Source organism: Podarcis cretensis, assembly GCF_951804945.1.
Source record: "Podarcis cretensis genome assembly, chromosome: 1".
NCBI classification, from domain to species: Eukaryota; Metazoa; Chordata; class Lepidosauria; order Squamata; family Lacertidae; genus Podarcis; species Podarcis cretensis.
Window position 1 is genome coordinate 14,942,717 of NC_137170.1, and position 20,996 is coordinate 14,963,712.

At 44.2% G+C, this 20,996-nt stretch overlaps 1 protein-coding gene across 2 annotated transcripts in view; it reads right to left on the reverse strand.

The window, feature by feature from the left end:
- The window catches only part of ASPG (asparaginase), a 58,268-nt gene extending 40,044 nt beyond the window's left edge, over positions 1–18,224 (reverse strand). Inside the window, exons 1-4 of one of the 2 annotated variants that reach the window (XM_079995913.1) lie at positions 17,900–18,088; positions 7,318–7,447; positions 5,927–6,038; positions 1,148–1,273 (exon numbers count right to left, since the gene is read on the reverse strand). In XM_079995913.1, the coding sequence (XP_079852039.1) occupies positions 1,148–1,273; positions 5,927–6,038; positions 7,318–7,447; positions 17,900–18,065 (534 nt within the window). In that variant the 5' untranslated portion in view covers positions 18,066–18,088. The other variant, XM_079995914.1, reaches the window with a different exon arrangement.
- Between the last annotated feature and the right edge of the window lie 2,772 nt (positions 18,225–20,996).

Consider the following 20,996-nt stretch of genomic DNA (forward strand, 5'->3'; position numbering starts at 1 on the left):
AAGTTTGATAGTTATTTTTCTCTTTGACATCTGGTGGGAGGACGTTCCACAGGGCGGGTGCCACTACCAAGAAGGCCCTCTGCCGGGTTCCCTGTAACTTGGCTTCTCGCAGTAAGGGAACTGCCAGAAGGCCCTCGGCGCTGGACCTCAGTGTGTGGGTAGAACGATGGAGGTGGAGACGCTCCTTCAGGTATAATGGACCAAGGCCATTTAGGGCTTTAAAGGTCAGCACCAACACTTTGAATTGTGCTCAGAAACGTACTGGGAGCCAGTGTAGTTCTCTCAGGACCGGTGTTATATGGTCTCAGCGGCCGCTCCCAGTCACCAGTCTAGCTGCCGCATTCTGGATTAGTTGTAGTTTCCGTGTCACCTTCAAAGGTAGCCCCACGTAGAGTGCATTGCAGTAGTCCAAGCGAGAAATAACTAGAGCATGCACCACTCTGGTGAAACAGTCTGCGGGCAGGTAGGGTCTCAGCCTGCATACAAGATGGAGCTGATAAACAGCTGCCCTGGACACAGAATTGACCTGCGCCTCCAATGGACAGCTGTGAGTCCAGAATGACTCCCAGGCTGCGCACCTGGTCCTTCAGGGGCACAGTTACCCCATTCAGGCCCTGGGAGTCCTCCACACCTGCCCGTCTCCTGTCCCCCAAAAACAGTACTTCTGTCTTGTCAGGATTCAACCTTAATCTGTTAGCCGCCATCCATCCTTCAACCACCTCCAGACACTCCAGACACTAGTGGTTTTAGGGTAGGACAGCGGTGGATTATGTCCAGTGGACCTGGAGCCAGTGCTAATGACTGGCTAACCTAAGTAATTCCAGTTTTCTCCCCATCCTCCTCTGTGTTCTACAAAGGCAACACTGAGACCGTGAACGAGGAAGCTGACAGCCAGTGCCCTGGACTGGTTGTAGGGAAGGAGGCAGGCAGGTGGGGGCTGACTGAGGGCAGAATGAGTTTGTTGGGGCCATGCCCCATTTCCCCCAGTGGAACAGCCTTGTGTCCCCTATCTGTGAAATAAGACACATTAAGCACATACCTCCCAAGGCTGCTATGTGTAAGAATGAGACACCCACCTTGTACATGTCAGCTTAACTTTGACACAAGACAGAGCCCACCCTGCTCAGTTTTCAAGGAAGCAGCTTACCTGAGATCCCGTCAGAACAATGGTTTTACCCAGGTTCTCACACATGAAAGACAATGCTGAGGCTGTATAGGCCATTGTGTCTGTGCCGTGAAGGATCACAAAGCCATCATACTTTTCATAGTATATCTGTTGATAGAGAACAAATTTCTCACATTAAGAAGATAAATTATAAAAACGGTCAGGAATGATAGTCTGGGGAGAGTCAAACAACATGAATTTTTAAAGGGGAAGAAACTACACCAAATAAGCTGATTTTTCAGTACAGTACTATTTTCCTCTAACATGCTGTTAAATAATTTTCAAATGACCAAATGCATTCTAGTGGCCAGCATTCAAATATTGAAGCAACATACAGCGGAGGCAGGGGGAACAACTATTACTTATATTTTAATTTTTATTTGGAATGCTGTTTTAATATTATTGTATAAGTGTATATACTGTTTTTTTCGTGTATCAGATGCCCCCGTGTATAAAACGCCCCCTATTTTGAGGGACTCCAAATTAAGAAAATGGGGGGAGATTGGCCAGAGTTGCTGAGCTTTTTTAGGGGGCATTGCCAAAAAACGCTGATCTGCCTAACCTACCACTTTGCCACTCACACGCGTAGCAAAAGCCACCTATCGTCTCTCCCCTCACCTATCATCTGTCCCCTCACCAATCACCTGTCCAATTGCCGCAGCGACAGCCAATCAACACCAGCCCTTGCTGCAGCCACCAATAAGACGCACAATAGCCGCTGACAATCTCTGGCTCGCGGCAGCAACCAATCCCACTCCCCACACACACACTATCCGTGTATAAGACGACCCCCATTTTTTAACATTTTTTTTTAAATAAAATAGCCTCATCTTGTACACAAAAAAGTACGTTATATGTGTGTTGGCACATAAAATGTTTTGTAAATCACCTTTAAAGGTGGTATAAAAATAAATTTCCTCTCATCATGATAAACCATCGTTTGTTGTGACATACAAACACTGCCATTGTGAGACAATTTTGGTTTGGTTTTTTAAGTGTATATTTAGCCAGAAGAACAAATGAGACTTATTAAGATTTATGTATATATACCACCTCTCCTCGGAGATACTCAAGGTGACGTGCCTAGGGAGGGATTCAACATCGCACTAAGATAATCTGTTCCATCAGGGCAAGCATTTCTGTTTGCCAGATGGAACAATCACCCCTCTCTTCCCTCCACATGCTGTTTTGGGGGTTATCTTGGACCCCTCCTGAGCCAATTTCTGGAAGCACAGGGTAGAAAGAAGTCCCATTGCTCAAGCAGAATGCCTTGTGCTGGGTTTCCACTGCTGGGACTCATTAGTAGAATCCCATCCGTAATTCTGTCCTCCCCATTTCATTCTCACAACAACCTTGCAAGGTAGGTTAGGCTGGGAGACAGTGACTGGCCCCAGTGAGCTTCATGGTCTCACAGGTCCTAGTCCAACAATCTAAGCACTACACCACACTGTCTTATATTACCGAGGAGGCAGGCTGTGTGCCTAACAACAAACAAAACAAAACAAAACAAAACACTGTACCAATGGAGCCATATTTATTTGTTTATTCCTATCTCGCATTTGAATGTTTCCTTCCAGAGAAGCTCTGACTTGAACATAATTAATTGTTAAAGAATACAGCCAACAGAAAATGAAGTTCTTTCAGTAGCTAATTATGAGAAAATTCAAAGACCTGTTCTTCAGTGTATACATATTAATGATGTGTCCTTAACCAGAGGAAGACTGCTAATTAAGAAAAGCTTAGCAGTTGCTTTAAAACAGGAATGTTAACATATGCAAATGAGTCATATGGTCTGATTTCTTTGTCGCCTCTTTTAGTTAGGGATTATACCATTTACGGGAACAGATTAAGCAAACTGGGGCCATTGTAATAGTACATATGAGGAAGCCCTAGCATCCAATTTCAAGAGAGGAAAATCACTAATGTAAGGCTGCCCTCTTCTGTCCAAAAGATGGCATGGAGCTGTATACAGTGGTACCTCCGTTTAAGAACAGTCCACTGTAAGAACGATTTGGTTTACAAACTCCACAAAAGCGGAAATAGTGTCTTGGTTTGAGAATGGTCATAAATCTGACATCAGGAATCACAAGACAGAGAAGCCAGTAGGAGAATACTTCCACCTCCCAGGACATTCAATACAGGACCTCAAAGCAGCTGTCTTATTACAAAAGAATTTCAGAAATAGACTTGAAAGAGAAGTTGCTGAATTACAACTTATCACTAAACTGAAAACTATGGAGAGACCTTGTCTTAATAGAGATATTGGATTCCTGTCTCATTACATATGCTAATCATCTGCATACTATCCCTTGCTTTTTCCTTAGGACTAATTGCAGTCGTTAACAGTCCTCAACAGGTTTACCATACCATTTAGTCAATCACCCATCTCCTACTACCCTCCTGAGAAAAACCCCACCCCACCCTCCCACTATATATATGGGTCTGGTGACTTCTGTTTCAGTGTATCTGAAGTGTGCATGCACATGAAAGCTTATACCCAGAACAAACTTAGTTGGTCTCTAAGGTGCTACTGGACAAATTTTAAAATATTTTTTTAATATATATGGTTTGAGAACTTTACCTCGGTCTAAGAACAGAATCCAAAAAGCAGAAGGGCTCCAGTGGCAGGAGGCCTCATTAGGGAAAGTGCGCCTCGGTTTAAGAGTGGTTTTGTTTTAAGAACAGACTTCTGGAATGGATTAAGTTCATAAACCGAGGTACCACTGTATATTCATTCTTATATAAACGGCCTCGGTCCTGTATACCTGAAGGATCGTCTCCACCCCCATCATTCAGCCCGGACACTGAGATCCAGCGCCGAGGGCCTTCTGGTGGTTCCCTCATTGCGAGAAGTGAGGTTACAGGGAACCAGACAGAGGGCCTTCTTGGTAGTGGCGCCCACCCTGTGGAACGCCCTCCCTTCAGATGTCAAAGAGATAAACAACTACCTGACATTCAGAAGACATCTTAAGGAAGCCCTGTTCAGGGAAGTTTTTAATGTGTGACATTTTAGTGTATTTTTGGTATCTATGGAAGGCGCCCAGAGTGGCTGGGGAAACCCAGCCAGATGGGCGGGGTACAAATAATAAATTATTATTATTATGAAATGTATAGACATTGGGTGCAGTTTATTTGAAAGTCCTCTGTTAATGTAACAGCAAACGTAATGCCCTCCAGATGTTACTGCACTACGGCTCTCATCATTCGTGACCATTGTCCCTGACCATAAGCCATGCTTGCTAGGGCGGAGGACAGTTGTGGTGCAGTAATATCTGGAAGACATCATGTTAGCTTTCCCCGATTTGGCAGGTCGAAAATTCCAGGGCGGCTTTCCCCAAACTTATGAAGAATATATGAAGTTGCCTTAATCAGGTACATGGCTTATCTAGCCCAAAACTGCCCACTCATCGCAGAGCTTTTAGGCATAATCACAAAAATGCAACGCAAGTCAATACTTCTGTATATAGAGAGCTGCCATATACCACTGAGTCAGACCACTAGATGCATCTCACCCAATACTGCCTACTCCAACAAACAGCAACCCTTGAAGGTCTTCAGCATAAAGCTGTTTTGCTCGCTACAGGTCCTTTGATAAGAGATGTCAGGAACTGAACCCTAGGACTTCAGTGTATCTGAAGAAGTGTGCATGCACACGAAAGCTCATACCAAGAACTAACTTAGTTGGTCTCTAAGGTGCTACTGGAAGGAATTTTTTTATTTTGTTTTGACTATGGCAGACCAACACGGCTACCTATCTGTACCTAGGACTTTATGCATGGGAAGCATGTGCTTTACCAATGAGCTATGAGTCCTCCATTTCTCATCCCACTGAAGTGCTTAAAAAAATCAATTATGTTCCTCAATAACTCAAGACCGAAACGTTTTGTGCTCCAGAAAAGTCTAACTGGCATTGCCATGCATAAACCTTGCAGTGCTCAAAGCTGCATTATGCCTCCACCTTGTGGTCAAACGGATTTTAACTGGAAGTTGAAATGGCAAGATAAAAAACGGTGATGTGTTGCAAGAAACACAAACTAGAACTATGCAAAAGAAAAGTGATTGCATTAAAGTTACATCAGGCTTTTCCATGGACAATCCTGTGAGCAGTTAGATCCTGTTTACAGATTAATCCTGGAAACTTTGGGTAAAACCAAAACTCTGGATTATGTAGGGACTGTTGCTGTTGCTCTAGCAACGTGGTCATGACATTGCTTCAGAAAGTCATCCCTTGAGGAGCAAATCTTATGTTGCAATAAGCTTGAAAGGTATGCATGTATTTTTAAAGAGGGGTGAAATGGAAACAGCATGTTATTGTGAATATTAAAAAAAACATTCATGTGCTGGTCAGCGATGAAGATTGGTAAAGAACAGCATGTGCTGAAACATCCTGCCAGTTACCCTATGGATACTGAAAGTGGTTTCTTTTTGTCAGCATGTAAACTATTCTAGGCTGTTGGGATCACAATGTGAAAGACAATGGTTGTTTCCAAAGTAGTGCTAAGTAACTCCCTACATGAGGACTTCTGCATATGGCATGTGACTCCCCTCCCGCTCTCCCCATGTGCTCCCCTAGATATGTTCTGAGGGTTCTCCAAACCCTTTGGATCAGATCTGGAGATGATGTGGGATGCACCCAGAGGAGCGGAGGAGAGAAGACCCGTTACGAAAGCGAAAGTTGTTCTGCTCACAAAATCTATTTAGTTGGCTATGGCTCAATATTTTTTCTGTGACCAACAGCATTACAAGAGTAATTCAGAATACCTCAAGGAGACTGCCAATCTTGTCCCATTCAGCTGGAGTCATGTTTGAAGAATCAAGCAGTGGAGAAAGTTCCAGGATGGTGTAGATAATTCTTTTATTTTGTCTAGAAATGCTGTCAAAGAAAAAAAAACTTTTTATGCAATGAACTATTTTAGTTGCAGCCCCTTTTCCACTGGAGACCTGAACACTGGGCTGTGCATGGTAAGAAAGCCTATAAGGGGATATTGTTGCTATCTGAGAAAGTTCACTCTGTGACACAAATTGAACTTCATAAACTTCTCTTCCTATCTTATCTGCTATTCTGTTGAAGAAATCTTAGCCAGTTGAAATATTGGACATTTAAATCTGCATCCAGTTACATGGACCTTCTTTTGTTCTTATGCATGTAAAAAAAAATAAGAGTTCTAAAACCAAAAGTAACCTTTGTTCAAGATGATATACACACAATACAGCAGGTACCATCTTAGAAGAAGTATTTCTTCATGAGTAAGACAGAAAAAGGAATACCGCTTCTAACACAATCTGCCAACCACTCCCCCCCTTTTTTTTGTAAATACAGTGGTACCTTGGGTTACAAACGCTTCAGGTTACATACGCTTCAGGTTAGAGACTCCGCTAACCCAGAAATATTACCTCGGGTTAAGAACTTTGCTTCAGGATGAGAACAAAAATTGTACTCTGGCGGCGCAGTGGTAGCAGGAGGCCCCATTAGCTAAAGTGGTGCTTCAGATTAAGAACAGTTTCAGGTTAAGAACGGACCTCCAGAATGAATTAAGTACTTAACCCGAGGTACCACTGTAATTGTATTAATTACTACTCCTCTCAGTGGTATGCTGTTATAAAAAAGATAATCAAATTCCCAAGGTACTTCTCTAATGAACAGCAAACCTGCTGTCCGTTAGAGAAAGTTACCTGCTGAACTGAAGGTTGGTTAGCAAACTTTCTTTGAATTTTCTGAGTGTCTGATATGATCCAATGCAGCGAGTAAGATCGGATTTTTGCAAGCCACAGCTGCAGATTAATGAGAAAAGCTCTCGGATCCAGGAGAAATAATCAGTACACAGCACAATCAAAATATGGACCAAGTAAAAGTGTGCATGAGCCTCAGTCAACCCACTGGCTTCTTAGATTTCATCACCCAAACAGTTTCAAACGTATCTCCAACCATGAGGGTTTGAAATTTGCCTTGAAAAGAAATGAAATCTGAGGTGTTCAGGAATCTGATTTCTGACGCATGTCACATCCTATGCTACTTCTGTGCTTATACAAATTATACTTATACTTCTGCGGCTTATACAAAGCCCTAACAATCAGGTAAAAAGCTAAAAGCACATGCTACTACACAGAAAGATTCAGAATACTAAGGAAACTCTTCTTTCCCTAATACTCACGGAAGCACCAAGGTGTCATCTCCAAGGTGAAGGCGGGAATACAGATTAGTTTCCTCGGCATATGCTGCATCGTGAAGAATGGGGATCTTCTTCAGGGCCCCTGCTAGCATGTTGGCTTCAGGAGCAAGGCCTGAAAAAACAGGAGGAAGAAAAGAAAAATGTGAATAAAACAAAATGTTCGTTAATTTCTTACCTGACAGTTGAACCTCCTTATCACCTGCTCAAGGTATATAAGAAAACCAGTTTAAATTCTACAAATACACCATAGGCTTCTGATATTTATTTATTTATTTATTTATTTGCTTTCTTATTTATTTAATGGCATTTTACACCACCTCTCCAAAACATGTATGAAACTATTTTTGGGTGGGAAAATATACGATGAATTAAAAAAGATGATGGGGATAACTTTTACTAAAAAACCGGAGGCATTTCTATTAAGTATTTTAGATAAAGAGATCCCAAAAAATCTAAGAGAGGTATTTTTGTATGCAACCGCAGCAGCTCGTATACTTGTGGCCAAGGGATGGAAAGATCACGAGGCTCCAAAAATAACAGATTGGCAAATCAAATTACAGGAATTGGTGGAGACAGCTCAACTGACTAGTAAACTCAGAGGAAACTCAAAGCAAAAATTAGCGGAAAAATGGGATATTTATAAAAAAATATGTTCAAAAATACAATAATAGTTTTGACTCCGTGCTAGCATTCGAGTGATAAAGGAACTAAAAGGAGGTGGACTACAATTAAGGATTTATTATGTTTTCAGAATGTATTAGAAAAATTATATAGAAAGGTTTATTGTTTTGTGTACATCCGAATGTAAGATAAAACATATGCAAAGGGACTTGGCAGGAAGTCAAGGTTGAAGAAAAGATTTTGGAAGATAAAGGGAGAAAAAATATTTACTTTCATTATTATCATTTTCTATGCGGGTGTGGGTGTGTGGGTGTCTGCACATATGTGTGTTGTTGTATGCAATGTTTGGGAGGAAATAAGATGGTAAATAACAAATAACAAACTAATTATTTATGTATGTAAATTTTATTTCTCAATTATATTTAGTGGTAGTATGGCTGTATTGTTTTTTGTAACATAAAACCATTCAATAAAAATTATTTTTTTTAAATGTATGAAACAGCCTACACATATACAAATATTAAATAAATGGCATAAAATAATAAGAGCATGGCAGCAGCAAAAAAAAAAACCCAAAACCTCTGGATAAATGCCTGCAATTTTTATTTATTTTATTTTATACAACTTAAAAAGATTGAATAATAAATAACAAGATGACAAAAAATAGCAGCAATCTCAAGACACCATAAAGGCTAGTTCCTCGAAATGTCGTGCTAATTGCATAAGGTTAAAACTTGTATACAAATTTGTGCACCAAAAATTAGACCCAGATCATGTTCATACACTCTTAAATTATATCTTAAGTTGTTCATCTGCCATCCCTTATGGTGGCAAAAAGACATATACTCCAAGGCTGGAAGGACAAACACCCACCATCTACTACTACTAAATGGTCTTACGAGCTCACTGTGTGGGATGTGAAACTCAAGAGCAGTCAAGTACAACTTCCCTAGAGCAGACATAAAAGGGGATCTCTGGACCAGCCAATCAGAACTTCCTGTTTCTCCTGTCTGGGACAGACTTCCTCTGCATGTGACTAGAGGTGGGTGTGACCTTACCTGCCCAGGTAACAGAAGAGCAGGACTGGTCAGCCATCTCTCTCTCTCTCTGACTACATTCATCGAAGAAGCAACATCTGCTTAGCCTAAGATGTCCTCTCTTCCAGCCAAGAGAGGACAAAGGGACTGTTTCCTTATAGGATAGTTTCCAGGAGTATATTACTTTTCTAAGCTAAGTCTGCCTTCTGGGATCCAATTGTGAACAGAATGTGTGAGTAAATTCTTTTTTATACTTTTATAAAAAGAGTGGTGCGTGCTCAAGTTATCTCTCGCTTGGACTATTGCAATGCGCTCTATGTGGGGCTACCTTTGAAGGGGACCCGGAAACTACAACTAATCCAGAATGCGGCAGCTAGACTGGTGACTGGGAGCGGCCACCGAGACCATATAACACTGGTCTTAAAATTGGCTCCCAGTACGTTACCAAGCATAATTCAAAGTGTTGGTGCTGATCTTTAAAGCCGTAAACAGCCTCGGTCCAGTATACCTGAAGGAGCGTCTCCACCCCCATTGTTCTGCCCAGACACTGAGGTCCAGCACCGAGGGCCTTCTGGTGGTTCCCTCACTGCGAGAAGCCATCTTACAGAGAACCCAGGCAGAGGGCCTTCTTGGTAGTGGCACCCACCCTGTGGAACACCCTCCCACCAGATGTCAAAGAGAAAAATAACTACCAAACTTTTATAAGACATCTGATTCCCTGTTTAGGGAAGCTTTTAATGTTTAATAGGTTATTGTATCTTAGCGTTTTGTTGAAAGCCGCCCAAAGTGGCTGGGGAAACCCAGCCAGATGGGCGGGGTATAAATATATTATTATTACTATTATTATTATTATTATTACTGACTGTGTCATGTCTATCTCTTTATGAGGGACTAAATGGGGAATTACCAACAAAACTTATTATAGAGGCTTTAGCGAGCCAGAGCAAACGCATCTGCTGTGTAAGTTTAAAAAGGGGAATGTTACTCTGCTAAACTGTGGAACTTGTTAACACAAGTTGGAAAGGATATACAGTGGTACCTCGGGTTACATATGCTTCAGGTTACATATGTTTCAGGTTACAGACTCCACTAACCCAGAAATATTACCTCGGGTTAAGAACTTTGCTTCAGGATAATAACAGAAATTGTGCAGCGGCGGCGCAGGAGCAGCAGCAGCAGGAGGCCCCATTAGCTAAAGTGGTGCTTCAGGTTAAGAACAGACCTCCAGAACGAATTACCGGTAAGTTCTTAACCCGAGGTACCACTGTAATCAAACAATATATGCTCTCCTGCATCCCTGAACATTCCCACACGCTGCCTTTTCTGTTTGAACACAGTTTATAATAGTGGTTTATAAGCATGATATCATTTAGATATGGACTGCCTATATTAATTTGTGGCTTCAAGCGTTCCCCTGACACCCCCAAAAGAGCCAATTTTTGGGGTGCACAGGATGCAAAGACCCCATTTCACAAGCAGATATTGTTGCACAGAGCTTCCGCAAGACAGGTCATATTAGGTGAATCCTACACTATTACGTTTAAATTAGGATGGAATATTGTTAATGTTGTTGTTAATGTCAGCTGGCAATTATTATTATTATTATTATTATTATTATTATTATTATTAATACCACACCCATCTGGCTGGGTTTCCCCAGCCATTCTGGGCGGCTTCCAATAAAACACTAAAATACAATAACCTATTAAACATTAAAAGCTTCCCTAAACAGGGCTGCCTTCAGATGTCTTCTAAAAGTTTGGTAGTTGTTTTTCTCTTTGACATCTGGTAGGAAGGCGTTCCACAGGGCGGGTGCCACTACCAAGAAGGCCCTCTGCCTGGTTCCCTGTAACTTTTGGCTTCTCACAGCGAGGGAACCCCCAGAAGGCTCTCAGTGCTGGATCTCAGTGTCTGGGCAGAACGATGGAGGTAGAGACGCTCCTTCAGGTATACTGGGCCAAGGCTGTTTAGGGCTTTAAAGATCAGCACCAACACTTTGAATTGTGCTCGGAAATGTACTGGGAGCCAGTGTAGGTCTTTCAAGACTGGTGTTATATGATCTCAGCGGCCGCTCCCAGTCACCAGTCTAGCTGCTGCATTCTGGATTAGTTGTACTTTCTGGGTCACCTTCAAAGGTAGCCCCACATAGAGCACATTGCAGAGAGCATGCACCACTCTGGCGAGACAGTCTGTGGGCAGGTAGGGTCTCAGCCTGTGTACCAGATGGAGCTGATATTATTTTTATTTGCTTTTGTTTATGTTATGTTTGGGGGGGAAATTTTTTTTAAATAAGACATATGTAGCCCATATGCCCAGGATGCAGGTATTCATGTAGGACAGAAGCTAAAGTCAAGGTTAGAGGTTTCTAAGAGAACACTCCCTAAAAGGGATGGGCTTGCAGGGAAACCCAACTTCACCCACTTTGCCACATTTCACTAACATCTGAAGTGTTTGCTAAGGGCAGTGCTCACAATAAGCATGACACACGCAGCTGTTGCAATCCTCTGCCTATATTAGAAAGGAAACAAGGAGGGTAAAGCGGCTTGAAAGCCTCCAGAGGCAAGTATCAAGCTTTTTGTGGGGGACAGGTTACTGTCTGTAAACAGAAATAAACAATCTGAATGGTAAACTGGGAAATATGTGTGTTTCAAATCTGAAATAACTAAAATCTACCTGCAGTCTTAACTTCCACATGGAAAATGAAAGTTGGATCAAGACGCAAACTGTTTATTAATGATTGACACATAAGCCCTTGGGCAAAGACACATAAACATCCAGTTCCACTGCAGATAAAATAGCTATTTCCTTAATGTATTACAGATCGAGTCATCTCTGATGAAAAATGCAGATAAGAAAAACAGTGTAATGGCAAATGAATGTTTATACTCTACATTGAATGCCATTGATTTCCTTGCAGGACTTCCAGGAAAACACACACAGAATTTTGCTACATGCATAATTTAGGACAGTTGCCATAAGCAGTGATTTTGAGCACATTCATGTGCTAGAATTTCAAGAGCCGAGATCAGTACATACTATTTGCAACTGAAAATAACCTGGAAAATATTGGAGAGAGAAAATACATTTTGCTTTTGTTTTTCCACTATTAAAAAGTGGGAAAATTTGACAACATGGCTTAACTTGTTACATCCAGGGATACATCTAGAAATGACTGAAAATTGTACAGTACATTCTTTAATGCAAAATGAATTCAGTGGGAACATATATTACAGAGCATTCAATGATTCACATCTCAAGGACTGCCTCCTTACAAGAAGTGCAAGTTCTGAGAAGGTGGAGGTAGGGAAGGAAGTGGCAAACTGACGGAAACTCTGCACTTTTGTTTTCAATAGATGCAGCAGACGAGTGTTCGGTTTCCAGCTGTCTTGCTACACATATGCTTTGTTCCCAACTGATGAAATACATAATGTAAATTGCACGGGTAAGACCAAAGATATCTTTCCCATGATGTACAGGATCCAGATGGTGCTATACATTTAGAGTCCATCTGAATGATCTCAGTCTGCCTATACCTAGAGGCTTCAGATTATTATTATTATTATTATTATTATTGTCAGGGACTCAGTGGGAGCGCGGGGAGGAGAAGAGATGGAGAGCGAGGGGGAGCAATCAGAGGGCAGCGTAGGAGAATATGACAGCAGCCCGAGAGATTCCATGAGCCTCTCCAGCGAATCGGAAGATTCACAGAAGGGGGCGCCGATGGGCAGGGCAAGGGGCGACCCAAGGGGGACACCCCAGAAGCAAGGGGCCAGCGGGGACTCCCAGAGCAGCAGTTGGAAATCAGGACCAGCTTCCCCACCAGAGCGCAGTGGGGGGGAGGAGTTCCAGGTGTCAGAGCCCACATATGCACCACAAGCGAGAGAAGATGAGTCAGGGTTGACCACGCCTCCATCGGAGAGCGAGTTAACGGTCAAGAGGAAAGTTGCAGGCTGGGCGCGCGCGCCAAGTTCAAAGGTACAGGCGAGCGGCACAGAAGGTAGCCCGGATAGGGAACCAGGTCCTAAAGCCCGCCGGAAGGAGGGGCAAGAATCGTCAGGGTCAGCGTCAGAGGAGTCCAGGAAGGATGAGACCCTAGCGGACAGGAGGGCCCAGAGGAGAAAGGAACTTAGAAAGAGGTGGAGCAAAGCGAGAGTCTTAAACTGGTGTGGAAGGGGAGGAGACTCAGACGGGACTTCGCCGGTCTAAGGTCGGGACGTAGAGCTGCACGCTGCGGCTTTAAAATGGAAACTGAATCTCAATAAAGACTTTTGTACATAACTACAGCCTAGCGTTGGTCCTCTGTGAGCTGGGACCTGGAGGCAGCTCTGACAATTATTATTATTATTATTATTATTATTATTATTATTATTACCCCACCCATCTGGCTGGGTTTCCTCAGCCACTCTGGGACGGCTTACATTCATATACAGTGGTACCTCGGGATGCGAACGGGATCCGTTCCGGAGCCCCATTTGCATCCTGAACAGAACGTAAGTGTTCATCGCTTCCGCGCATGACATCATTTTGACTGTCTGCGCATGCGCGAGCGGCGAAACCCGGAAGTAACGTGCTCCGTTACTTCCGGGTTGCCATGGAGCACAACCTGAAAATACTTATCCTGAAGCGTATTTATCCCCAGGTAAGACTGTATATGGGACGCGGGTGGCGCTGTGGGTTAAACCACAGAGCCTAGAATTTGCCGATCAGAAGGTCAGCGGTTCAAATCCCCACGACAGGGTGAGCTCCCATTGCTCGGTACCTGCTCCTGCCAACCTAGCAGTTCGAAAGTACGTCAAAGTGCAAGTAGATAAATAGGTACCGCTCCAGCGGGAAGGTAAACAGCGTTTCCGTGCACTGCTCTGGTTCGCCAGAAGCAGCTTAGTCATGCTGGCCACATGACTGGGAAGCTGTACGCCGGCTCCCTCGGCCAATAAAGCGAGATGAGCGCCACAACCCCAGAGTCAGTCACAACTAGATCTAATGGTCAGGGGTCCCTTTACCTTTTTATGACTGTATATAACATACATAACAGAGGTGGGCAATCTGTGGCCCTTGGCCTTCTTCCAAGCGGTCCCAGATTAGCCTCCCACATTTCACCATTCCTTGGAATCAGCACTTCATTGGGTGCCTCTGGGCCATAGCAATCCTGCAATCCAGAATGAAACCTGGAGGCAGGCAGGCACATGCACAAGTTCAGAAGCCCAACCATGCAGTGCAGCTGCTTCTCCAATAGATGAGAATAGCTTTCCAATGCAACAGATAAGATGGACTAAAGTGAGGTTGGAGTTTGGAAACCCTCTTTTTTTGGAATTGTTGGAGGCATGCCATGGCTCCCCGTCCTCCCAATGTATTTCTGGTGGGGCTTAGGTCCCTCTCTTCCAGAATGGTTTTGTTAACATCCTGCCAAGGAAGATGGGTGCTTACTTATCTAAATTCCCTCTGATTCTCCGGGGAGGGGGGTGAGAGAGGAGGGGAGGAGTTCCATTGTGCAGGCATAAATCCTTGCCCTGTGACAAGCACATTGAATACCACCCAATGCTTTCCATGTCACCCAGGTGAAAACTGCCATCGTTAATGACTCTCCTAACAAAGTCTATTACAGAGACAGGACTACCAGGTAAAGAGGCAAAAAAGCTATTTTTCCACTCATTTTGCTTTTATTTTCTCCTTGCCTGTGCTTTTAAATCCCTCTGTACTTCTATACATTTTTTAAATTGCCCATCTGTGCATTTATCTCTTAACTTAAGATCATCACTGCCCCCTCTTGCATCCTTTCTCTCTCCCTCTCAAGGCCAGCCCAAGATATTTTGCCACTTGAGCTGAACCACAGAATAAAGCTACTGACAAATGTAATAAATAAATAATATAATGTAATATACCGGTAATAGTAACTTCTGTTAGTTTTCCTTATCTTGATTGCACCAACCCACACCTACCCCATGTTGCTGCTATTTGTTTTTGGTTTGCTTTTGCTGAGGAAGGAATGCAATCAATCAATTCAGATGAGGAATAGGGAACCATCCTAGGTTGATTCAGAACTACACATGGTTCACAAGCTTTCATTATGAATCCTGTATTTTCAAAGTAACAAGTGTGATTGAGACTAATCAAAGGGTGAGCTGTCTGTTGCATACCCTTCTTAAAATTAATGAACGTTATCCTTAAAAACTATAACGACTTAATGACCTCTGGCAGATCTCTACAATGGAAAGGTATAACAGATTTATTAAATGGAATAAGCACAAGCACAGTATGGTCCACTGCAGCACAAGTAATGTCACACTAAGGAATCTTGACTTTCTCTAAACTTGTAGGATCTCAATCTGTCTCATACATTGCATGTAAACAGTTGAGTTTATCCTTCCTGAAGCAAAATATGAAATAAGATGATTTGTCCCTGTCCTGTTGCACAAAACTGCCCTGTTTTACAAAGAAATGGAGGCTACATACACACCATACATTTAAATTACCCCCTAAACCCTGACAACTGTAGTTTACTTCTCCCAGAGCTACATTTCCCAGCACCCTTAACAAACTATAATTCCCAAGATTCAGAGGTGTGTGTGCTTTTGTACGGTGTGGACTTAGCCTGACTGAAGCATGGGCTAATGTAATAAATAAAGTTGTCATCTTGCAACCAATGCTCTCCAACGGCTAATAACAAGTAAACAGCACTGGTAGCAACTGTTAAAAGGAAAATGTAATGAGTTTGTCCTTAGTGGAAGGGAAAAAGAAAAGAAATGGAGATGGCTCCTTTTACCTAACGGCAAAATACATAGGAGATCTTCTCACAGAACTCCTAATGTCACTTCTATTTGATACTTCATTTCTGAATTAATAATTACTAATGTGGCTAAGCATACATCAAAGGGATGAAGAATTATCACCTTTTGCCACATTCTAGCTACCCTGATTTTGAAAACCACAGGTCTTGAACAAACTCCACTTTCAAAACCACATTACTGTACACAGATTGATCAGAATGGTTAAAGAGTGGCAGAAGGGTAAACATCCCACTTTTTCAGTCTCTGCATTAGTGAAATTGCTGCTCTACATTAACGGTGATCTGGAGAAAGCTGTGACCTTGTAGGTGGAGTTGCAGTAGCCATGCTCTCACATTCTGTGTTTACTAAACTGTGTTCCATGGTTTCAAACTCACTAATGCAGATTAGCATCTCAACTTTGGCTATAAACACACACTGAAAGGTAATGAAAATATCATTTCTCCCAACCAGTATTAACTTGGGTGGGGATACGTTTTTCAACCGAAGGGCCACATTTCCCTACAGATGACATTATGGGGGTCACATGTCAGTGGTCATCAAAGCCAGGGGAAAATGGGTAGAGCAATGAATGTGAATTTTACCTTTGTGCAGGAGGCTAGTATCTACACATATACTCTATCCCTCTCTATTCAGACACACAAGAAGGATTATCAAACTTCAAAGACACATATCAACCAGCCAAAAACACTGGAGGACTAGTGGGAGAGTTTTGTGGGCCAGACAAAGAGGCTTGAGAAGATGCATTTGACACCCCACACCCCTGCCTCCACCTGAATTTCCTTATCCTCGCTTTAACTGCTGGGGTTGCAAGTTCAGCAGGATGTGAAACAGAGATGCCTAGGCTTTTTTCAGCTGGAACTCACCAGGACTTAGTTCCGGCACCTCTCAGGTGGTCACCATTGCCATTCTAAGAGAACGAGGGAGGTATTCATGGTGAGTTCCAGCACCTCTTTTTCTAGAAAAATAGCACTGGGTGATGCTATGTGACTTTTGAGCATGTTGTTCTTGGATAGAAGGTCGTTAAGAGGTCTACAAATTCTGTTATATAAAGTGTCTCTTTAGCCCAGGGGTTGCAAACATGGCCCTCTCCAGATGTTGCTGGACTCCAGCTCCCATCAACCTCTGCCAGTTTAGCTTGGTCAGTAGTTAAGGATTGTGGGTATTGGAATCCAGCAAAATATAGACGGCACCACATTGCCTACCCCTGGCTCTACCATTTAACAGCTGGAATTTCCACAACTTTGAATGCACAAACAGCACATCACCTAATTACTAAACAGTACATGAGCCTTCATGGGCATAGCCAGGGGGGTAGGGAAGGGCAGCTGCCCTCTCAAATTAATAAAATCAATAAAAATATATAGCTAACTGAGGTTCTGCCCCCACCCCTAACAAAAATCCTGGCTATGCCCATGTGACCCTTGTTCTCTTCTGCATGTAGTCCCTGAAACAAAAGAACACTCTGAACCATTCTACAAATCCAAATACCTGCTTGTAGGAAGGAATAAGTAGCCCAATACCCTGAGCTAGAACAGAGACCCTGCATATAGGGCTTCCTCTAGCCAGCTGCGTGTTCACAATCCCCACCTCCCATGTACTACCTGCAACTCTGCACATAACATCAGATGGAGTGTTCTGCCATCCCCCCAAAGCCAGGCTAAGAGCAAATCCTACTCATGAATAAGTCCGGTTTGTAATGTTAGAATCACAGAATTGTAGAGTTGGAAGGGACGACAAGGGCCATCTAGTCCAACCCCTTGAAATGCACTTTTTTTTTTTTTGCCCAATGGGGGTACTCGAACCCACCACCCTGAGATTAAGAGTCTCATGCTCCACCAGCTGAGCTATAGAAAATTAAAGTAAAGTGGGTGAGGTGAGCATTGCTCTTTGAGGTACTACAGAGCTCTGTCACTTTTGATGCAACAGGCAACCAGGTCAACCCCTCCGGAAACTGTATCAGGCTGAAGTTCAACAGGTGATGGGGAAAGCTTCACCTGCCGAATTCCCACCTGTCGGGACCTCTGCCTGATGTGGTGGGGAAGGGGGCGCGGGGTGTTTATTCTCACAGGAGACACGCACAGACACAAGCCTCCATGCTGCCCAGCAAGTTCACTCGCTCACCCTCCGGCTGAGGCACCATCCCGATGGTCCCTCCCGTGTTGATCACCAGCACCCGCGCCTCGGCCACGGCCCCGCAGCCGCCGCCGATCTCGAGGGCCGGAGCGGGCTCGGTGGACGAGAGGGCTCGGCCCAGAAAGCCGCCCGCCTGCGCTGCCTCCGCTGCCATGATGGTCTCCCCTCAAGAGATGCCGTTACCTGGCCGAAAGGGCGAGCGGGTGTCAGAGACGGGCAACGTGCGCATCCATATACCGGCTCGTAAGCGCCGCCCCCTTCCCGGGCTCGCCCGCGCTCATTGGCCGGAGCCTGGACCTGCCTCCGCCAGCGGAGGGGAGGGGGAGAGGGGGAGAGGGACACACACACACACAGCCCCCTCCCATCCCGCGCCCGCGCCAAAAAAGAGAGGCCGCATTAGGCCTTTGGGGCGCGCTGAGGGCAGGCGGTTGGGCATGCGAGGGGTTTCCTAAGGGAACCTAAAGGGGCTTCGCTCTTAAGCCCTGAAAGCCGCTGGCCCGAATGGCTGCCCAAGTGTTTTACCTCCACCACACTAGGCTGTCCCCTCAGCAGGGAAGGAAAAACAAAAGGCTGCAAGCGAGAAGTGGTTTATATATATGATGTGTGAAATGACCGGCAGAATCCGCGACCAAGAGAAAGAGACTGTGGAAGAAGATTGGAAGAAGTTTAAAATATATCTTAAGAGTTACTACAAAATTGAGGACTGCTAAAATGCTGAGGGAGAGGAATGACGTAGAATTACAGCGGTAAATTGTGTTTAATTTAGGGCGAAATTGAAAAGGAGAATGAATTTATAGTTAATTGGCTAAGAAGGGTTGCTGAACAATTGTTTAAAACAAAGGATGCAAAAAGGGGAAGGTATGGGGAAGTCCGGGAAAAGAGGTTTATGGAAATAAGGTAAAGAAAGTATGATTTTTTGTGTTTGTTTTTATGTTGTTTTTCTGTTTGTTAAAAATTTGGAAATTAATAAAAATTTTATTAATATATATATATATATATATATATATATGATGTGTGTATGTATATATACACACACACACCCCATATACCACATACACTTCGTGGAGGAGCAAAAAAATGTAGACGCAGTTTTCCTCTCCTTCCTAATAAGCCCTCTTTGGTATAGAACACCAAAAAAAATCTCTTTCTTTAAGCTCAGCCTGTCCTCAGGGACAAATGAGTGGACACAGTTTCCAGTTGGGACTGACTGTAGGAAGAAAAATGTCTTCAGTTGTTTCTAGAGATAGCGGGGCACCTGTATTATGGCAGCAGGAATGCTATTTCAACAGAACAGGGCCATCGATTTTACAGAAATCTAAAGGAACGGTGACCTGTCAGTTTTGACAGCCTAATATGGAATGATAAGGGACGCAGGTGGCGCTGTGGGTTAAAGCCTCAGCGCCTAGGGCTTGCCGATCAAAAGGTCGGCGGTTTGAATCCCTGCGGCGGGGTGCGCTCCCGCTGCTCGGTCCCAGCGCCTGCCAACCTAGCAGTTCGAAAGCACCTCCGGGTGCAAGTAGATAAATAGGGACCGCTTACCAGCGGGAAGGTAAACGGCGTTTCCGTGTGCGGCTCTGGCTCTGGCCAGAGCAGCGATGTCACGCTGGCCACGTGACCCGGAAGTGTCTCCGGACAGCGCTGGCCCCTGGCCTCTTAAGTGAGATGGGCGCACAACCCCAGAGTCTGTCAAGACTGGCCCGTACGGGAAGGGGTACCTTTACCTTTTTAATATGGAATGATAATTTGGCTCAATCGTTTCAGCTGTGTCAAACGTTAACACACACGTACGTTCGCATGCCCACACACACGCTACAGATGTAGATATTTATCCGTCATCATGCAGCCCCCATTGATTTGTAGAGCCACATCACAATCCTGGATTTCCACTAAGTCAGGATGAGGTAGGGGACAAAAGACAAGGCAGGTTGCACAACCACAGTGCCATAGAAGGGAAGGACCCTGAGAGTGGAACAAGACGGGAGAGATCTCAATAGCTTTGGAAAGGAGGATTGTTGTGCTGACTTGAAAGTTTTAACAAGAAGAATTAGCAGAGGTGGGTTGGCGGCAGACCTTGGTGTCTCAAATTTCAGTGGCACTCTGTGCGGCGACAAAATCCAGCACCCCACCACCACCTCTTGCCTTCTGTTGGGTATCATTGAACCGGATGCAAGTGAACCAGTTGCGCTCCCCTAGATCCGCCTTTGGACAGGTACAGCGCAGAAGCTAACGCCAAAAAGCTAATACAGTAGTACCTTGGAAGTCAAACGGAATCCGTTCAGGAAGTCCGTTCGACTTCCAAAACATTTGGAAACCAAAGCGCGGCTTCTGATTGGCTGCAGGAAGCTCCTGCAGCCAATCGGAAGCCCCGTCGGATGTTCGGCTTCCAAAAATAGTTTGCAAACCGGAGCAGTCACTTTTGGGTTTGCAGCGTTCGGGAGCCAAAACGTCCCAGTACCAAGGCGTTTGGGATCCAAGGTACGACTCTACAAAAGAACCTTTCCCAACTCCCCACTTGCTATATTAAAACCTTGTTTTAAATCACCATTTTTTCCTAAGTTTCCCCAAGACACAAACGTAGGTCCAAGCTATCTGAAAGATCATATTCCCTCATATGAACCTGCCTAGGTTTTGAGATCTTCAGGGGAGGCCCTTCTCTCAGTCCTGTCACCCTCACAGGGACATTTGGTGGGGACACGGGAGAGGGCCTTCTTGGTGGCTGCTGCCGGACTTTGGAACTCCTTTCCTAGAGAAGCCAAACTGGCTCCCTCCCAGCTGTCCTTCTGCCTGGAGGTGAAGACTTTCTTTGTTCCAATATGCTTTGGAGAATTGAATGCTTTTAATTAAAGAGCCGGTGCCATGCTGTTTTCATTGTAATTATTCGTAAGTTTTAAAGAGATTTTATATATGTAAAGGTAAAGGTAAAGGTACCCCTGCCCGTACGGGCCAGTCTTGACAGACTCTGGGGTTGTGCGCCCATCTCACTCAAGAGGCCAGGGGCCAGCGCTGTCCGGAGACACTTCCGGGTCACGTGGCCAGCGTGACATCGCTGCTCTGGCGAGCCAGAGCCGCACACGGAAACGCCGTT